General features: G+C 39.1%; 1 protein-coding gene across 1 annotated transcript in view; it reads right to left on the bottom strand.

The window, feature by feature from the left end:
- Positions 1-1794: 1794 nt before the first annotated feature.
- spen (spen family transcriptional repressor) overlaps positions 1795-21132 on the bottom strand; it is a 37820-nt gene continuing 18482 nt past the window's right edge. The window contains exons 4-15 of the mRNA XM_017708925.2: positions 16628-16785; positions 16100-16300; positions 15522-15673; positions 15253-15378; positions 15013-15126; positions 14802-14915; positions 14613-14713; positions 6809-14498; positions 6320-6655; positions 6002-6196; positions 5727-5885; positions 1795-3778 (exon numbers count right to left, since the gene is read on the bottom strand). Coding sequence (XP_017564414.2) covers positions 3647-3778; positions 5727-5885; positions 6002-6196; positions 6320-6655; positions 6809-14498; positions 14613-14713; positions 14802-14915; positions 15013-15126; positions 15253-15378; positions 15522-15673; positions 16100-16300; positions 16628-16785 — 9478 coding nt within the window. The 3' untranslated portion in view covers positions 1795-3646. The remainder of the gene's footprint in view (positions 3779-5726; positions 5886-6001; positions 6197-6319; positions 6656-6808; positions 14499-14612; positions 14714-14801; positions 14916-15012; positions 15127-15252; positions 15379-15521; positions 15674-16099; positions 16301-16627; positions 16786-21132) is intronic.

The raw sequence follows: 21132 nt of genomic DNA, 5'->3' as shown, positions 1-21132 counted from the left end.
AGACACGTGGAAAGAAGTCTGACTGCAGATGGGACTCTACACAGTCAGTTAAGTTACTTTTCACATGAATGAATTAACTTCCTTATGTAAAATGATGAACAGCAACGTCCTCAAATATCTGTTACTGAGTTTATGCTGAGTTTATACTGAGTTTATTTTATTTCAGACGACAAGAGAAGCTTAAACAAAAGAACAACAACAAAAAAACACTTAAGCATGTTGGATCTCAACTTCGCCTCCATAAGCTCTCTCAATTAGACCACTTCAGCAGTTTCCTCATGTAAAGAAGTGCAACTTTCACCACGAGGCTGAAGTTGACTTTTTATTCACCAGCTTCATATTGGAATTTTCCGTTCCACCATAAATGTTAAATGGTGCAGCAGTACTTTAAAGTTACATTCCGGCACCTGAGTGCTGCACCATTTAAGGGGGAACGGAAAATTTGCTGGAGAAGAAAAGTCAACTTCAGTCTCCAGCATTTAACATAATTTAGCTGTCTTTTCTGTAGACGTTGTTCAGTTCGGTCATTTTGGTTTTTGTTGTTGTCTAAATTTAAATGTTCAGTTGACCGACTCCTGTGTGCCCAATTCTAAAAATGATGTATGAATGTAAAAAATATGCAGTGCACTACTCTTTGTGTATAACATTATGCCTATCTGTGTACCATGGATTTTGTATTTTAGTTGGAAGGGTAAATAAAATAAAACATTTATATACAGCCATACACTGCTAACATGCTGTCATTACAAGCCTATAGTACTGTTAGCACTATTCAATGCTATGACCTCAAAATAGCTGAAGAATTCATACTGACTTGTTTAGGACTTGAAGATTAGGACTACAGACTTGGGACTAGACTTTAGACTCACCTGTACTGACTCTTAAAACAAGACTCGACTATCTTGACTTCGGACTTGAGAGTTGCAACTTAGTGACTTGCTCCCACAGCTGGTTTCCTGATAGATTTCATCTGCAACGAGAAAATGTCAAAAACTCACGAATATGTAGTCAGTTTCTTGTTCGCATTGTCCCGTTCTACTTGGTGCTGCAGTTATGTTCTGGCGGGTCTTGACCATTTAAGGTGGAACGGGACAATTCAAACAAGAAGCTGGAGGAAACGAGAAACCGAATTCAGCCTTGTAAAAAAATCAAACGTTGAGAGACATTTTACAAGAGACTGTTCCACTTCTGTTTCCTGTTTGAGACTGACTGAGACATATTTACAGCCAAGATGGTAAAATGGATGTAAAATGCTGAGGCTCCCAAGATGGTTTGATAGTTGTTCAAAGGAGAAAATGTACAATTCTTAACTGCAGAACCCTTCCACTTCCAATATTACCATCTCTGACCACCCAGACATGCACCAGTGATGTCTGATCTGTGACCTTGTATTATTGCATCAATTTAAGTGTTTTATGCTTATTCACTTTTCAGGGATATGATTTTGAAAGTATTCTTTAAAGCATAAAATTTGAATAATTTCATTTGAAATAAAACATATGTTTCAGTATTTTCCTGTTGGAGAACAGTAAACAGCCTTTTCTGGATTTTATTGTGGGTACCATAGATTCTTAGACTTACTGTGTCTTTACTGACATTCTTCTTCAAAATCTGACTGCATGATTCCTTGGAAAGCAATACAGTAAAGTAGCAGAATCAATATAGACATACAGATCTGCACTTAACTGGAAAAAGACGCTCCTTTAAATTACACATATCAACACATACTTTCAAAATTCCATTACAATTGTTTTAAAATGATTCACTGTTCATAAAAAAAACTTAAGCAAACACTTAAAGGTAGATAATGAGTGACCATTTAATGATCTGTAGAAGTGTTACCCAACAATTTCCTTTTTTTTTTTTACATTTCGAAATGTCCTCATAGAGGAACAGCAAAATACACACAGAACAATGACATAAAATAAATCAGAAAGGAAATCTAAGATCTGCTTGTTTTCCATTTTGCTATGTTGATTTTTAATTTGTATAAGTCAAAATTATAAGTGCCTATAATGTCTTCATGAGCCATCAGTCTGCAGTCAGTACAATCACACTGCAAGAGTGAGACACATGGTTTAATTTCTGCATCGCTTTACTTTTGGTTCTGTTTCTTCAGACTGCTTTGTTTTGTCTTACAAAACAAAATAAAGATACCGAATGAAGAGGAAACAAAATTAGGACATACATGGACTAAAATGAATATTTACATCTTGGCTCAAGATGACAGACACCCGAAGAAAGGGGGAAGTGAAGTTACAGATTTGTACAGATTTCTTTACATATTTCATTTTTTAAACAAATCATTTTTGACCATCTGCATGTCACATCTCAGTACTGAGATGCATATCTGATGAGAGGCCAAAAATGATACATAAAAGGTTAAAACACAAAGCAAAAATGTTAAGAACACACTTTCAGGATTCATACAAGACAGAACCCCCAATTATGACAATCTTTGTCAGAGCATTTATCTGACAAAATAAAAATAAAAAAGAAACATAACAAACAGAGGTAGGGGACCATAAATATATAAAACAAGGCAAAGTGAAAGCAGAGCTGTAAAAGATCCAGTGACAAATACAAAGTCAAGTATTAAAATAAAATTTGATTGAACTGATTAACGTTTTCTTTCTTTTCAAAAGAATTTGGCACTGAACTGATTCAGACAAATAAAGCAATACAGGTGATACTGGTTACACTGACTTTTATGGTTGATGGCAACATCTTGTTTCCATTGTTATGGGTAATCCACAGGGTCTCCTGACAGCTTTGAACGTATTTAAATATTTATAATATTTACAGAGTCCCACTTAACCCAAGTAACCTCAAGTCTTGAATAGAAAGAGAAAACATTTACATACAATCCCCTATTGAGGCATCAAGTGTAAACTCTATGACTCACAATAACTCAGTCCCTTTAGGAAAGAACAGAGAGCACATTGAGAGCCGTTTCAAAAAATGACATGGAAGTAAATAGCTGACTGGTGACAGAACAGTAGTTGCAGTATAAACAGTTGATTTATCATACACTGTTTTCGAACAGTTCACAAAGAAATTTCACAAAATGCTTTCTCACCAGCTTTTTTTTCTTTTCTTTTCCACACATGGCTGGTGACAGAGGCATGTCAAAGTAATATGCATCACTTCAATATTTGGATCTGTACAAAGTCCACAGATTTCCATGTTTTGATTTCCCTAACATAGTGCAATGACTTGATCTGATCCATTTTTAAGAAAATTAAAAAATAATAAATCACAATCATCATTTCAATGAAATAAAAAACAATTGTTTCTCAGTCCCATGCCTTTTTAACCGCAAAAGATTTGATCTTTAATGTGTTAAAAAACCATAGATACAAACCTTCAAAACTTTAGCAATGAAAACAGTAAAATGAATGATCAGAAAATTGATCATTGCAAATCTAGATCCATTTACTAGTGTGCGCTCTCAAATGAGAGTTAAATGGTTAAATGGAATAAGAGATAAAAGAATGAGTTAAGGATCCGGTGAAAGAAAAAAGGAAAAATGAATGCATGTCCAAAGAGGAGTAAACCCATTCAACATTGAGGCATTTTCCAGAATGTTGTTCAGCTGGTGTTGGCATACTGCTCATTTAGAAAAATGGGCTCTCCCAGGAAAGTCTTAGACAGATGCAATAACAATCATGAGATGTGGAGAGATGCTGGAGATGCTGTTCAGAAGGTCCGGAGCAAGGTGAGACAAGTGGCTCTCAGAAAACTCACATGGAGGGAAAATTTGGACAACATAGGCCGGCTACAAAAGAGAAATAACATTTATTAATTCATTCTTTTCCCACCTTAGGTTTCTAAATTATATGTAAAAATCAGGGTAATTAGGAATTGACAGAGTACAGAATTAGGACAGGACCAATATTCTTTGGCCCAATCTCATTTTGTCTTTTTACCCCTACCCCTTGTTTAAGAGTGTCACCCTAACCCTTTGGAACTGGGTTACAAGGTGTAGTGTTTGAAATCTTGCCCTACGAAATGGGAAAAACATTGCTTCATTAACAGGCTATTCTGCAGGTGACACTGCCCGTCTTCAATGATAGCAGAGAAGGGAAAGGTTCTGCAGCCTCGCTGCTGGGCTTCAGTTACATTTAGGGCATCATATGCTTTCAAAGAGGGGGTTTAAGACAATTATTTATTATCATCCACTCCTAATTCTTTGGTGATACGAAGCTGAAGTCAGCTATTCGCCAGCTTCTTGTTCGAATTTAAATGGTGCAGCAGTTACATTCTGGCGCTTCAGGTGTCAATACTGCCATTTACAGTGTTGCTTGAAAGTTTGTGAACCCTTTAGAATTTTCTATATTTCTGCATAAATCTGACCTAAAACATTATCAGATTTTCACACAAGTCCTAAAAGTTGATAAAGAGAACCCAGTTAAACAAATGATACAAATTATTATACTTGGTCATTTGTTTATTGAGAAAAATGATCCAATATTACATATTTGTGAGTTGCAAAAGTATGTGAACCTGTAGGATTAGCAGTTAATTTGAAGGTGAAATTAGAGTCAAGTGTTTTCAGTCAATGGGATGACAATCAGGTGAGAGTGGGCACCTTGTTTTATTTTAAGAACAGGGATCTATCAAAGTCTGCTCTTCACAACATGTTTATGGAAGTGTATCATGGCCCGAACAAAGATTTCTGAGGCCCTCAGAAAAAGAATTGTTGATGCTCATCAGGCTAGAAAAGGTTACAAAACCATCTCTAAAGTGTTTGGACTCCACCAATCCACAGTCAGACAGATTGTGTACAAATGGAGGAAACTCAAGACCATTGTTTCCCTCACCAGGAGTGGTCAGCCAATGGGCTAAAATTTCTCCAAGCCAGTGTGCAGGACTGATCAACAGTTACCGGAAACGTTTAGTTGCAGTTATTGTTGTACACAGGGGGGTCACACCAGATACTGAAAGCAAAGGTTCACATACTTTTGCCACTCACAAATATGTAATATTAGATCATTTTTCTCAATAAACAAATGACCAAGTATAATTTATTTGTGTCATTTGTTTAACTGAGTTCTCTTTATCTACTTTTAGGACTTCTTTAGGAAAATCTGATGATGTTTTAGATCAAATTTATGCAGAAATATAGAAAATTCTAAAAGGTTCACAAACTTTCAAGCACCACTGTAAGGTGGAACGGGAAAGTTAGCTAGCTAGCTACCGAGACATTAGCAAGCTATTAGCAATTTGTTGTGTTTGTTAACAGAGAAAAAAATACTTATATTTGTGGGTTTCTTTTGTTGCTCGCACAGCCATCTTGCCGATATTTATTTTTTTTCTCATGACACTCCATTTGGAGTGTCCCTCTGAAAACTCTCTGTTTGGAGAGCCATGTAGCAACACTTCACCCTACCCCTCTATCTCCAAAACTGAGACACCCTTACCCTAGATGTAAACACGCAAAACGGATGGCTAAGGGCTAAGTAGTAGGGGCAAAGGGTGAAATGGGATTGGCCCTTTGTTGAACATAATGATATCGTTTAATATTGTGAAGGTTACCAATAGAGCTAATATTGTGAAGGTAACCAATAACGCTATGTATAAATGGGGAGACAAAAACTCCCTGCTCAGCAAACGAATGTGTCGTTTTTCACAACACGTGATCACAGCTGTCTTAGAACCTTTTTAAATATGTACTAATTTATATGCATGCACACTTCTCTTCTGCTGTGTTCAAGTCCACTCACCTGATTGGAGCCTGGGTTGGGAACATTGATTATTCCAGCAGCTTGTTTTGCCTGCAGGTATGTAATAAAGCCTGTTTTGAGGGCATGAGTCTGGTTGAAAACATCTTCTTGGTCTAGGCCACAAGGTAATGCCAACAGGAGGCAGTAATCACTCTCAACCTAAAAAAGAGCCAAAATAAAGGAAATTTATCTTCCTCATATTTCCTGAATCATAAATATGCTCATATTACAGATGTAACTACAATTATGAAGCCAGTTATGCAAGCAAATCGTACAGTCATCCTCCTTGCAACTCCATCAAGCTGAGAAGCTTCTAGACGCATTCTCTGTGCAATACGAAGAGGAGGACCTCCCTCTGGTGGTGGCAGTGAGCGATGAGCCAGTACATTATTACCAGATACAAAGTGCAACTGGACAGCTGCACTGTCGTTCTTCAGTGCCAAGTGGCCTTGCCATACAATAGGATATTTCTGTACAAAGACGAAAAAACACAAAGGAAACCGGTTATGGACTAAGCAATATGCTAATCTTTGTTATAATAATTAAACTGACTGATCAGAATTGATCAGAACTGCTTATACAATATAACTTACTTTTAAGAGATGCACCATGTCAACTGAAGGATGTGCTGCATGGTCAAGTTTTATATCTGCTCGTATCTGTGAAGATGATGAAGAGTGCAGTGGAAGCTGCCCTGATGCTATGCTCTGAAGTCCCTTCTGCAGAGAGGGTGATAAATCCGATTTGGGTGTAATGGTTGTTGGAGAGGTGTAAGAGGGAGAGGCAGTCTCACTCTGGATTCGAGCTACATGAGATAAATCCATTGAGCCTGGATGCCTAACATGTGAGATGTCAATTTTTGTTTCAGCAAGTGGCCCACCAGATGTGATATGGGAAACTTTGGGCCTGTGATCACCTTCCTGAGACCCCTGATAAAGAGAAAAATTTGAAAGTACAGTGGATTAATCTGCATATTTATATTCAAAGTAAGTACTTTGTACAGGTCTCACTGACCAAAACAGTTAAAACAATAATTTACATTTATTATTGTTATGACATTTATTATCAGTTTATTGTCTCACCTGAGATGGAGTGATGCTACGGTTGGCCACATTGATTCCAATTACTGAATGACTAGGTAACTGGGAATGGAAGCCACGCATTTCTCTGTAGTACTCAGGTATGGAGCTTGCATTGCCAGGATGCAGCAGTGGCACTCCTTGAGGAGCGATCACAGAGCCAGAAGAATGGCCAACTATTCTACTCTCTGAATGAGGAGAACGTGGCATTTTTACATCCAGTGCTTTTGATGCATCTCTCATAGCTTGTGGAGAGTTCTTAACAACAGGGGGAGTTTTGGAGGATGCTGTAGAGATGTGTGAAGAAGACGACATTGATGGGGGCTCTGGTGTTTGGGTCTGGTGGGCTTCAATAACTCCAGGATGGTCTGTCAACTGCTGGTGCATAAGTATACGCACGTCTCTGTTGTACTGATCCAGACGCAATGCACTATGATGTATCCCCTTGTACTCAGGCTGGATTACCATGACATCTGACTGTAACTGAGGCACAGATGGCCTACGACTTCCCTGATGGAAGTGTCGCACATCATCATCACTTGCTCCACTCACTTGACCTGCGTGTGATTTAAGCAGCATATCTCTGATTACTGCTGGCTGGGGTGTGGCAGATCGTTGTTGAGGACCGGATCGTGGGGAGGAGAGAGAATCTGTACGCATTCCATAATTAATTCCAGAGAGTGATGGAGTATTCATTCTGACATTTCCTTGAGGCAAATGACTAATGGGCACTGACTGTGAGACATTATGAGGGGGCATGATGACTGACTGCTCGGGGTGATGTACGTTTGTCACATACTGAGGCAATGGCCCACTCGGACCCAGGACTACTGAGGTACTAGTGGGACAAACCTTAGAGAACGGGGAGGCTGAATTGCCTGATGTCCTTGGAGAGTGTGGCTCTTGTTTTGAATGACAGATCAACCTGTCATTAGGAGTACTTGGATTAGAAATGTGATTCCCTGCTAAAGTGGAAGGGTGTGGACTTAAAACAGAACTTTGATTGAATGCCTGGGGTTGTTTTACATCAGCTTTCAATGAAACAGATTCTGCTATTGATGCTTTTTTGGTGTGTGGTTGGTGCAACATAGATTGGTTATACCTCAGAATCTGAGTATTGGAACTTGACTGTTGGAAAGCTTTAACTGGAGCACCTTGGGGACCACTGTGATATGGTAATTCAGATTTGTCAGAAACAGAAATGTCCTGTTTTATGGAAGAAATGACAGGCTGGGCACTGAACCCCTGACTGTTTAATACAGAACCTCCATGTCCTTGACCTGTGGGTGTCTGGGATCCTTTAGGAGTAGAGGGTTGAGTTGGAAGTGACTCTTGCTTCTGAGATTTTGAAACAGATTGTTGAAATTCAATGTCAACTGCACTGGGTGGTGGGATCTGGCTAATTTTTGCAACAATACGTTGAGGTCCTCCTGTCTTTTGACCTGAATAACTCAGTACCATCACCCCCTCTGAGGTGTTTACTCTTAAACCAGGCCCAGAACCTGTGTTACTAGATGCATTATCAGAAGCAGTTCGCCCTTCATCAGAAATTGAGAGTCCGTGGTATCTACTGTTTTCATTCACACCTAAACGATATTTCTGCTTAGGCTGAGACAGTCCAGAGCTGCGGTTGCTCAAAGAGATGCGAGGAGTGTCATCAAAATCGAAGGGCATAGGAATCCGACTAATAACTGAGGTAGCAGTGGAAGAGATGACTGAATTCCCCATTTTCTCCTTGAATATATGCAGGGTCTCAGTGGGTTGGGGAGGTGGCTGTGGAGGTACCATTTGTGGTGTAACTGGTGTTATAGGGCTGGGTCTATCCTCAGGAAGTGCTGCCTTCACGACAGATGAATTTTCATTCTGAGACATCCGAGGGTCTGCTAATGTGGTTGTAAGAAGTGTGCTTGGAACAGCATTGCTGTTTGAAGCAGATACATATTTTGGCTCCATCAGGATCTTTCGCAGAGTGCTAGAGCTAGGATCAATATCAGAAGCTTTTGTGTCAGGGGGAACTGGAGGATTTGCTGAAGGGCCCCCTACTCCTACAGTTGGTGCTGATGCAGACATTGTAACTTGGGGTGCAGGCAGTGCACCCTTCTCTTCTGTCCTGTTTCTCCAATCAGGGGTTGTGAGCGGTACCTTAGCTAAACGAGCTGGTGCTACACTTAGTCGAGTTGGAGATGGGCTAAGTGCAGGAGCTACTGGCTGTAAGGATGGTTCTGGTGATCTGAAATACGAAGGACTGTTACTTCCAGAATGGAAGGCTGATTCTTGAGGTTCAGGCTGGTCTATAGCAGGCTGTTCTGCCTCCTTTGGAGTGTCCAAAGTCACTGTTGATGCCACATCATGTTTACATGCAGCAGCAACAGTGACAACAGTAGCTATTGCTGATGATGTGGCTGCTTTTGGGTTGACAGTTTGAATGTCTTCAGGAATGGATTCTGGTAGTTTAACTGCTGCAGGTTCAGCATCATATAGTGTACCTACTGAGATATCTGTTCTTTTGTTAGCAGAAACCTTTCGACCCTTGGATTTCTTTGGCGTTTTAGGCCGCGCTCTTCCTCCCTTCTTGGGCATCTCTGATGGGGGACATTCAATAGCATTTCTTGGTTCAGATGACTTGGCATCAGGAGTCAAACTACTACATGGTTCAGAATCTATAATATTATTTATTGCCAAGTCTGTCTCCGGTTCCATAACCTCATTTGCTGTGGATAAAACTAATGGCTCTGATGTGGGAAGGAGTGCTGTGTACGTAGAAGGAGCATGGAATCCATCTGCATCACCAGAAATATCTTCCGCAGTGATTGAATCTATTGCAGCAGCAAGCTCAGTTTCACTTGCAGGATTGGCAGGCTTTTCCACTTCTGTTTCATCTTCAGGCTCTGCTGAAACAGGTGGTAACACGGTAGAGGGCTGAGTAGCAGGTTCTTTGTATGGTGTTGGTGGTTGCTCAACTGCTAGCTTTGAAATATTTTCCACTGCCCTTTCCAGCTCCATTTGCCGGGCAAGTAAAACAGCCTCTGGCTCAGCAGGTGGCTCTGAATCAGACAGAGGGTCTTCCTTTTCGTCTGGGCTGAGATCATCTACTTCTTTGAAGTAACTTGGTGTTCTAGACACTTCTTTAACAGATATTTCTGTTTTAGTCTTCTTCAAAGACTCTTGGCAGTGTTCACTGTCCTCATCTCCAGAGTGCAAGGCTTCTTTAACTGTATCCCCACTTAGATTAATGACAAGATTTTTCAGGTTAACAGCCTTATCATCTGGAGCTGCTTTGGTGCTGCGGGTCAATCTCGGCACCTTCCCTTTAACGCTCCTATCGGTCGTCTGTGTTTTTTCCACAGTATCTGTCTCTGCCTTTTCATCCAGTTTTTCCACACTACATTTCTTCTCAGTATGTTTACTTTCTTTCTCTCTTTTGGATGTTGTTGGTTGCTTTATGCATGACAGTGTATTTGCAACTTCTGACGGAGTCTCATCTTTTGTTTTGTCCTGAGACTCCAAGGTTTCAGAGATATTATGTGGACTAGACACTGTGCTGTGTGACTGCTTGTCTGCTTTAGCTGCTTTTCTACTCTGTGCAGCTCTAACTACTGACTGTGTCTTCTGAGAGCGAGGAGAGCGCCAACCCTCTGCAACTTTAGTGACTTCACCACCACTTCCAGACTCTTTGCTGTCAGTGTCTTCACCCTCCGAATTTTTAGTTTGCTCCACCTTCATTGGAGACACATCATCCCCTCTTTTACGTGTTTTAGGTGGGCGACCTCTCCTTGTGACAGCTGGTGTAGGCAATACATCTTGCAGCACAGATTCTTTGTCAACAGCTCGTTTCCGCATAGAGCGAGAGGATTCGGGAACATCCTTGCCTGGTTGTTGATGTGCTTCATCCTCAGGTGGTGTAGCATATACAGAACGAACGTTTCGCCGTTGCCGTGTTCTGCCATGTAGCAGACTTGAATCATTGGCCTGCTCCAAATCTGCTGCATGAATAGGAGACTTGGATGTGTTTTTGGAATCAGCTTGGACCTTTGTGGCCTCTACTCTTGGTGATGACGCCCTTTTCAGCTTTTCTCTGTCAATGCGTTCACTCTTACGGATAGCTGGTTTCTCACTGTTAGCTTGCTGAGCTGGCATTGTGGGTATTAACGCTGATGGGTTTGCTTTTGCCTTTTTATTCTTTGGCTGTTTGCGTGTTGGTTGTGCTCGTTCAGCCTCAGGTTCAGAGACTGCCAGCTGCACCTCCAAAGATGACTCTGCAGTTTGGTTAGAATTACACTCAAGCTGCTCGGTTTTATCTTCTGAAAGCTCTGCCTTAGGAATCTCTTGAGCATCTTCAAACTTAGGTGAAAGTGACTCTGCAGACTCTGGCTCTGCATTACTTAAGGATGCACCAGGAGTGGGAGGCTTCACATCGAGGTTCTGCTCCTCAGCTAAGGTGTTTGCAGCTGGTACTTTGGGTTCACCAAATTCCTCATTAGACTCAGCTTCAGTGCTGTCTTTATTTGTCATAGGTGGTGTGCTTACTGGAATAGCTACTTTGATGCTGCTCAATTGGCTTGGCAGTTGAGGGGTAATTGTCTGAGTCTCTTCTAATTTTTCATGGAGAGTTGATGTCATAGGTAACTCTGTTGATGTAGTTGGCCCAGTTGACTTTTCCTGCTGAAAAGATGTCTCTGTGGGGTTGGGGATAGAGTGAGGTGCCAATGAAATAGGGCTCATTGATTTAAGTCCATGCACTGCATCAGGCATCTCAGGGGTCTGCAATAGCTCTTGATCTGGTACAATACCTTTCTCAACTGTCTCAGTCATACTGGCTTTTTCAGAAGTGTGTAGCTCTTGGTCTTTGTCTTTTTTTTGCTGTAGCTCCAAGAAACGGTTACGGAAAAGCACTACAGGCTCCTGTGAAATATCTGCTCCTGTTGCAGCCTTTTCCACAGTAACACTAGTCTTACCATTATCTCTATCTATTCGAACCTCAGGATCGTTGTCTTTCCGTTCAAGATGTCGAAGACGTCTGGAGTCTTGCTCAAAGATAGAGCTGTGAAGAAAACGAGAGGCAAATAGCTCCTGGCGCTCTTGTTCCTCTGGCTTGGGGTCTTCTTTTTTGTCATCGTGCTTTCCTTCAGAGTCAGAACGAATTTTCTTTTTCTTCATATACCAGGAAGGAATAGGCCTTGGTGTGGGCTCAACTTTTTCCTTGTCAGTGACAGTCCGAAAGCTTGTGAACCTTGAGTCATAGCCAAGGAAAGACCAATTATCTTCCCTTGATGAAGAGAGAGACTTAGCACGCTCAAGCAAAGCTTTTGTGTCTGGTGTTATCGTCTTATCCAGTGCAAATTCATAAAACTTGTTTTTCTCTAGGGATCCTGAGAGCTTCAGGTCTAGAAGTCTTCCCTCACGTTCTCTTTTGAAGGCAGTATCCAGCTTTGGTGAGAGATGTCTAATATCACCTCCATCATCATCAGAGTCTGACTGAACCTCTCCAGGCTCCAGTTCACGTACAAGGCGTTTTCTAATGCTCTCACGTTTCACAATGCTGCTTGGAAAGTTCATTTCTACTTTCAGTGTATCTTGCCTCATTTTTCTCTCCCAGCACAACTCTTCTTCACCAAGCAGTGATTTCTTAAGCTTGAATAACTCTGCATCTGTGACAGTATTGTCATCATTGCATTTTAGTCCATCTAAATGAGAGGTAATCTTGTTTTCTGTTTTTGGTGAATCTTTTATCTCTCTGTCAGACATTAAATGTAATATGTCAGCAGGTGACTCTTCGTCAACTGTGGCAGAGGTAAACCTCCTTTCAGTCTCATTGTTTAATTGCCTGGAACTCCGATATTTGCGCTCCCTATTAGTGCTGAAATCATAATCAAATGGCTCTGACTTCTTTCTCTTTAGCGGAGGAGAGTCATCAGTGACATCCTGAGGGGGTTTACCTACCTCATGTACAAGACTTCGGCGATCAAAGTCCTCAGCATCAGTGCTAGGTGTACTTTCAGTTTTATCTGTTTTGTCACATTCTTGCAGCTGCTGTTGGAGACGACGGCTTTTCTCCATTTGCTTTCTACAGCTTTGGGAGTGGTCAATATCGAAGAGTAATCTTCCTTCACTATCCACTGTATCTTTATCATTTAACACAGGGCATCCTTCAGGTTTGCTCTGTCTTAAGTGTTGCTCTCTTGAGTGTTCCATTTCAAAGTTTCCCTCATCAGACACTGTAGGATTGAGGCAAGGGTGGCTCTCTGCTTCAAAATCCTGTATCTTCTGGTCATGACTGTTTAAAGAAAGTGTTGCCTCCCCTGTTGGTTCGGCAAGTCTAGATTGAAAGTCTGGGCTAAGACCAAGATCTCTGATCACATCTGACCCATCTCCTGTGGTATTTACAGTAACCAGTTTCTCTGTCTTAGCAATTTTGTTCTCTCGTTTAATGACCTCCATTTGAGAGAATTTTCTGTCCCCATCTATCCCCTTTGACAAATGACAATCACCCAGCCTTTTTAATCCAACCCCTCGTTCGTCTTCTTCCTGTGTTAATTGTCTTAAGCGATTAGCTTTTGCAGTTGCTTCCTCAAAGCGCCTTTTTCGAGCAGCTAAACGATCACTATCCATAGCAGAATTATCAAATGCTAACTCAGCTTTAATGTACTGTCTGCCTTTGTTTTTTCCTTCTTTGTCTACAACCTCCACCTGGCTAGCCAAACATTTATCTTTGGGACCTTTTCCATGTTTAAGGACCTCTCTATTTTGAGTTTCTATTCGAAGGGACATAGTCTTGTGGTCAGCTGAGTGAAGTGGGGGTGGAGACTTGACAGGATCACAGCCAGCCTTTACCCTTTGTTTCTCAATAACTGCATGGTCCATTAACTTCCCTTCTTTTTCTTTGACTCGTGTTAGCTGGACAACACAAGGTGGAAGATCCAGTCTTCCTTTTCCAGAATCTTTTTCTCTGAGCTGGAATTTGCTCGAATTACGCTGAGCTGTATCAGGGCTTACTTCCCTGTCAGGTTCAGGTTCAGTCTCAGATGATGGAACACTAGGAGATGCAAGCTTTAATTTCCTTAACTTTTGCTTCTCTACTCTGTCCTTGTCTCCTTTATCCTTCCGTCCAAGACGCCTTTCTTTTTCTCCCCCATTTCCACGCTCTGTTTCAAAGAGTGGTCTTTCTTTCTCAAGTTTATCACTTTTATTATATCGGTCTAAACGAATTCTGTCTGGCTTTTCAAAACGTGGTGGTGAAATTGAGCTGCAGCTGCCACTTCGCTCAGAGGAGCGACTGTAAATATGATGCTCAGAGTCACTAGGTAACCGTTCAGAGAGTGAGGGAGAACCAGCAGGGCTAGCAGGGCGACGTGGATGAGATGGACTTTGGCTGTGCTCAATCGTCCGTCGACCATGATCACGTTCACGATCTGTTTCAAAGCGCTCTCTATCTCTATCGCGTTCTCGCTGCATGTAGCTGTATTTTCTAATGTCTTGCTCATAAGGGTCTCTGTAATCCCTGTATTCACGGGGCTCATCATAATATCGTGGGTCATAGTAGTCTGTGGCATAAGGATCCCATTCTGTGTAAAACTCCCGACTTCTGGCAGGATATTTGCGACGTGGATCCTCTGTGTAGGTTCCAGGGGTTCTAACATTTTCATAATATGCCCGCTCTGTGGAGAATTCATGATATGATGGTCTGCGGTCATCTCTGTAGAAGGGAGAAAGAATGTATACTGTGTAAAGTAGGCTTCAATGATTTATCAAACATAAAATAAGAAAATGATTTTGCAATGATTAATGCCAAAAAAACAGCATCACGAACCGCCGCTCAGATAGGAGGTCATAAAAATCTCTGATGTCTTGTCCAGATGCCTGCATTGAACGGTAGAAAGCCATCTGACTTTCATGGTTGGCAAAGTCAACCTGAAAAGTAATGTTGTTGATTCATGAGCAAATAAGAACACAAAGTGATACATAAAAAATGCTTTAACAGCCAAATTTTTTTGTGCACCTTAATTTTGTTACCCCCAATCTTCCAGCCCTTGGTTTCCTTTACTGCAGCCTGTGCGCACTCTATATTATTGTACAGGACAAGAGCCATTCCCTTTAATCTGTCAAAGACAACCTAAAAAAGAGAGGAACAGACAATGAGAGCAATGCAGGTGAAACATTAATAACAAGACTAAAATTATTCTGAAAATTTTCCTAGGAAGAAAGTATACCTTAACAACATGACCATAACGGCAAAAGTGCCGTGTAAGATACTGTTCTGTAATGTTGGAAGCCAGGCCATCCAACCATACACATGTGGTAGGCATACTTTTACCAAATCCCAACTGTAAAAAAAACAAACAAACAAAAGAATAAAATAAACATTAACATTTCTGTTATATACGTATGCAGTTACCTATCAAGTTCATTTATTTTAAACTCAATAAAAAGATTTATATTTTTATCCTTACCTTTAACCTATTGTTCCCAAGGTATTCACCATCCATTTTCTTTATTGCTTTGCAGACACTAGCAATATCGCAGTACTGCAAAAAGGCATACTGTGGAGCACCATTAACCTTCTTTATATCAATATCCTACAAAGGACAGATATGCCAGTAATGGTTAGTTTTTAAATGAAACAAATGGCTTTGGTTCTCCATGGTAATTGCCAAATTTCTTGATATGAGACAGTAATTCTGGCAAGAGATCTAATTAAAATCATCAAAATTCAACTTACAACAATCTCCCCAAAACGCTGAAAAATGTTAAGCAGGTCATGGTAGGTTGTAGTCTTCTCCAAATTTCCAATGAACAGAGTCCGTGTAGCTTTGGGATGGAATTCATCTATCCGTTCGTCGAGCGGTCGGAACTCATTCTCACTCTCTGTTTCTACAAAGCAATAGAATAATTGAGAATAATTGAGAAAACAGTCAAACTAGCAAAAAAGTGGAGTGGATGGTAATTCAAATATGAATTAAACCAACAATGATGAAAAAATAAAACTCATCAATAACTGCCTTCACTGTGAATGATAAATATCAGCAGTACGAGAGTAAATGCCATGATGTATTTATTATTATATACATAATAATTATGTATATATACATAATATTATTTAAGAATTTATGAGAAGATTTGAAGATGTGTGAAGATCTATAATCTGTAAACGTGTGCAATGTCAGTCACAAATAAGCACCCATGCATTGCTAGCACAAACTGTTCAACATCAACTGCTTGTACTAATCAACCCCCAAGCCTAGTATCAGTAATCAGTAAAGCAGCAAATATCTGTTGTTTTCAGAATGACTAACTCACCAGGGCCAGTCCAAGCAGTAACATCAATCTGCATCCCAAAAAAAAGCTTCCCTTTTGATGCACTAAGGGCTTTCTCCTGATCCTCTTGTTGACGAAAGAAGACAAGTCCATATCGTTCCTCAGAAGCACCATGAATCTGCACAGATGTCACTTTGCCATGTTTCTTAAACTCATGGAAGAGACCATCTTTCAGGCTTGTATCTGTAATTTAGATGATACACATTATTTGAAAATAATATTTTAAGAAAAATTTTATTCAAATCCAAACCAAGCAACTTGTAGCTAAACTAAAACTGTATAGTGAACATGCAATAAAGATTACAAAGCATATGCTCAAGTCAGGACAAAGCTGCCACAAAAATGATCAACATTAACACAGCAAAAATGGTTTTCAGAAAAGTGAAATCATCTTAAATCTACTTCTCATTTCCACTTATTTGTAGATGTTTTAACCTGTTTTTATCTGCAAAGACATACATTTTTTTACAGAATAATTTTCCAATAATTGTACTTTGAGCAGAACTTTACCTGTTGAGCGCACAGGGAGGTTTTGCACCTTAATTCCAAAGCTTTTACGAGGCTCATCTTTGTCTAGTGGAGGGAGGGGTTGAGAGGAAGGGGCAGGTACAGCAGCTGACTGAACAGATCGAGCTGGGGACTCATCACTAGAACTGCTACTGGAATCACTGGTAATAGAGCACAAAACACAAAAACATCTGGATATGAAGAAAGAGCAAAACATATGTACATTCACAAATATTTAATGCTGCTTTTACTAATATAGAAGAGGAGATCCACAGAGATACACCTGAAATGTTTCTCCTAAAGCAAATCTTTTTCGTTTTGCATTAAACCAAGTGGCATCTTTAAAATAATTGATCAAATGAGTTGTTATCCATGTACAACACAGATGCCCGGCATATATCTAGGAGTAAAAATGAATTCCGTGCCATACAGGATGCAATGCCCTTTATCACCTATGAGTGGCACTATTACCTAAAGCAACCAGAATATGTCCAAAAATTGAAACTAAAAATAAGACCATCTTCTCCACATCAAGTCTTGCATCCCTCTCTTTATATATATATATATATATATATATATATATATATATAAACAGTATATATTTATTTATAAAATCTATTATGATACAATTCTAATCAGTCATTCAAAACAGAAGTACCCAGCATAGATAAAGCCACTTATAAGCAAAATAAATAAACAAGAGCACATTTTAATGGCAATTAAGCTATAATAAAAACATGTTCCTTATTAAATCAAATGCAATAATTGTGTATAATTTAATACCAAAAGTTTTTTTTATGCAAAAGCATGCAATGCTATTAGCAACTATGCATATCTTATGTAAAAGCTGAAGAAAGGAGATAAACATGTCTTGTTAGTGCATGTAAGGGGTATAATCTGTTTTTTAAATCGCTATGTAAGTTTCACACTAATACAGTAACCTGATCTGATGAAAGCACAGGTAATACTAGATCACAAAAACAGCTTAGTCATGGAAAGTAATTCAGGTTTGTTTAGAAAATACATAGGCAAGGTTTAGATGTCAAAAATATTTCTGTGAAACACACAGTTAGGCCAGCTTTGTGGGTCTCACATCCTCCTTCAATTAGTGCAATGCACAGACAGTGAAAGAAATAAAGAGACTTCTTTTTCTCTATATGTGCTTTGTCTACTTTCAACAACTATGAATGGGCCAGTTCCCAATCATTTAAACAGTTTAATTAAAATGTGTACTGATATTTTACAAGTTCAAGATGTTGTTTACTGGATTAAGGAATGGAGCTCATTTAAAAAAAATCTATATTAAATTTGATACCAAGGATTTGGATTCAATACTGATTAAAAGTAATGACCTCTGCGTAACAATAGCAAACAGTGAATATCACTGAAAGAAAAAAAAAAGAAGAAAAAAAATCTTTAACATTTAATATTAAAAGCATTTTTAAACTAAAACAGTTTATTACATTGAATATTGGGCCACTTCTATACACACACATTCATCATATTTTCACAAAATGTAAAGGCCAGTTGGCATTTTCAAATTATGTAAAAAGACAAAGAAGAAAACAGTGACAACGTCAGACATGCACATAAACTTGTGTTGAACATAGTCTTAACAGCTCCTTCTACTAGTGATGAAAGTACTTATTAAAAAATTAAGTAACAAAAAAGGAGGAAAAAGTAAACTATGGGTACAAATGAATGAGCTTTTTTGTTACAAGCAAGTTGTAATGCTAACTTAAGCCAAAAATAAGTCTAAGCATTTGTCATTATCTGCATAATGACAAAATATTAGAACCTAGATATTTTTATCTTGAAAAAGTAAGAAATTTAGCAACTGAACTGCAAGGGTCATGAAACAGTTACTGCTGTTCCATGCACAACAATGTTTTGGTCTAGGATGGAGATGAGGAGAGCTGTTTCTCCTGCAGTCAAAACCACTGCGAGTAACTGAATGACATTACTTCATCACACTTGTACAAATCTCCCAGTTATCAGTTTAAGGCATGTATCATTGTCGCCATCTAGTTCTGAAAAGCACTGCCAGACTTTGGACCTCTTCAGCTGTGACGTCTGTTCTTTTCTCTGCGGTGTTTGCTGCAAGGAGCCAATCAGATGTCATACTAACGTGATAAGAGTTTAGCTGGAGTTAACATTTTTGCTCAGAGTCATTGATTTGTTAGCTTTGTTTTCAGTGAGTTATATAACAAAAAACTGAGTGAGTGAATGGTGAACAGTCACAGCTACTGCAAGCCCAGATCAATGGAACAAAAAAAAATCTCTATTGCTAATATCAACAGGTAATGTTAAGGTGCCCCAGACATCTGTGGGGTCCATTAAGATAAAAAAGGTCAAAGGCAGAAAATCGTAAATTGTGTAACATAAAACCACTTTGGCTCCCCCTGTATGTTAACACTCACACTCTTAGCAAAAAGGGTTCTATATTGTAGCAAAATATATACCCAACAAATATATATTCAACAAATATAAAACAGGTTTTTTCATCCAAGATCTATTTAACCACGCAAAATGTCTGCACATAATCATTGCCCTTACTAAAGAAACATTTTTAATGGTGTCATCTTCCATTTGTGCATTAACATAAGTATACTGATCTTTCAAATGGATTCTGAGAAAGTTAATACAAATGTGAGTGCAAAACATACCTGAGCCACTAGGCTCCTTTTTAACAATTAAAAAGATATTCACTAATTTTGTCTCTTCTCAACAACAAGGTTTTTATGAAATGGTATATCACTGAAAAGCATTCTGTAATGTCAGTCTGCAGCAAATTTCTTGAGTACAGGAAACCTTTATTACAAAAGCTGCAGTTATATTTTCTACATTTGCTTGCAGAAGACAGTTCTGTGAAAACGGTTACAATGTTGCTTTATAATATGCTATATAATATACTAGGAATGCACAATAATATCAGTATAGGCAGATAATCACAAAAAATACATCAGCATCAGAAATGATCAGATTTGACTGATATTTCAAACCAAAATTTGATTATGTATTTATCGCATTCTGGAAAGCAGAACATTTTGGGTGATGCTGAGCTACTGTGCTAAAATGTCTGTATTCTATTCATTTTACTAGATTAGTGACCTTATAGAAATAATATGTTTCTCTGCAATGCTAATCCAGGTGGATTTCGTCACAGTTTCTACACTTGATAAATATGTATGTATCTGCATTGGTCTCAGGATTGGCAGACAGGCACTTAAAAAACTGGATATTAATATCAGCCAAAAACATGAATCCCTACTTCTTGTAAAATTGCTTTTCAAAAATTTTTAGCTGCATCTTCCATTTGTAAATTCTGACCCTTGGTTCACTCCAGCACACTTCCAGTAGTGGAGCCATACTGGAATACAACAAAACATAAAATGTGGTTTGTACAATTTTTTTTTTTTAATTTGCAGAAAAATGGACATTTAGGTGCGTTCTTCTAGAGAATGTGGTAACTTATTTTTCCTTAGAAAATTAACAAAGCATGTAATCTGACCAGGAGCATTCAAAGTTTTGCATATGACCGTAATTTACAAAATGCAATTGTTACAATACATGCATTTCTGCACAATTTTCCAAGGTGTTAAGAATTACTTTATTTCACAAAGTGCCAATTATACACTACATGTATTTGTAATACATCTTAAAAAACAAAACATTAATAACAAAGTAACCTTGTCCAAAACAGTCATACTACATCTTATTTGAGCCTAGATAGTAATGTTGTTGACATTTTGTAGAGTGGCAAAATTGAAAGATTTGATGCATCTACATTTGTGTAATCCTCCAGAATTTCAAATGGCCAGGATACTATTTATTTTTATCCGAGACGGACAGACCTGAATGCTGCTACACTCAAAAAAAATCTTAACTCAACTATAATAATATCTACACATATTCTATCTCAGTAAGGGTCTAATAAAATAACTTTCTTTGACAGTACCAGTGTTTCCCCATGGACACTACCAAACGAAACTCTACTACTGAGCATGAATTATTAACAGTGAACAGTCTTTCCTGTATACGCAGCAATCCACATGGCTTCCTTTTGTCACTTCACATCTCTGAGCTGCCTCCCGACTCTCACTCTCTTTCTCCCTCCCTCTCTCTCTCTTCCAGAAACACTGCTGACAGAGGTTGGGCTGTGGGAGTGGGCAGGGAGCCAGCAGTGGCTAGAAATTTCCAGTTCCAACTGGATCTCACGGGGGTGGGAGGACTTCACACCCACATTGCAGAAGTGGGCAGTAAGAAAATAAGACTAGTTAGTTGCATCTTGCCACTTCCCTCACACCTGACAGCAGCTTCTTCTAAAACTGTGTGCTAATACATATTGGAAAAAAAAAATATTAAAAAATTCCTGAGTATTGTGTTAGAGCTTTATAGAGCTTTTTTCCATTTCTTTTTTCTTCTGAATTTTTGGAAAAAAAAGGCACAGAATACCACTATTGTTCCATAAAAGCAGATTATGGCTTGAAGCATAAATAGAGACAACA

This window comes from Pygocentrus nattereri, chromosome 9 (assembly GCF_015220715.1).
Source record: "Pygocentrus nattereri isolate fPygNat1 chromosome 9, fPygNat1.pri, whole genome shotgun sequence".
In the NCBI taxonomy this organism is placed as follows: Eukaryota; Metazoa; Chordata; class Actinopteri; order Characiformes; family Serrasalmidae; genus Pygocentrus; species Pygocentrus nattereri.
Note: the sequence above shows the minus strand (reverse complement) of the source record. Positions and strands in the feature narration are given on the sequence as shown.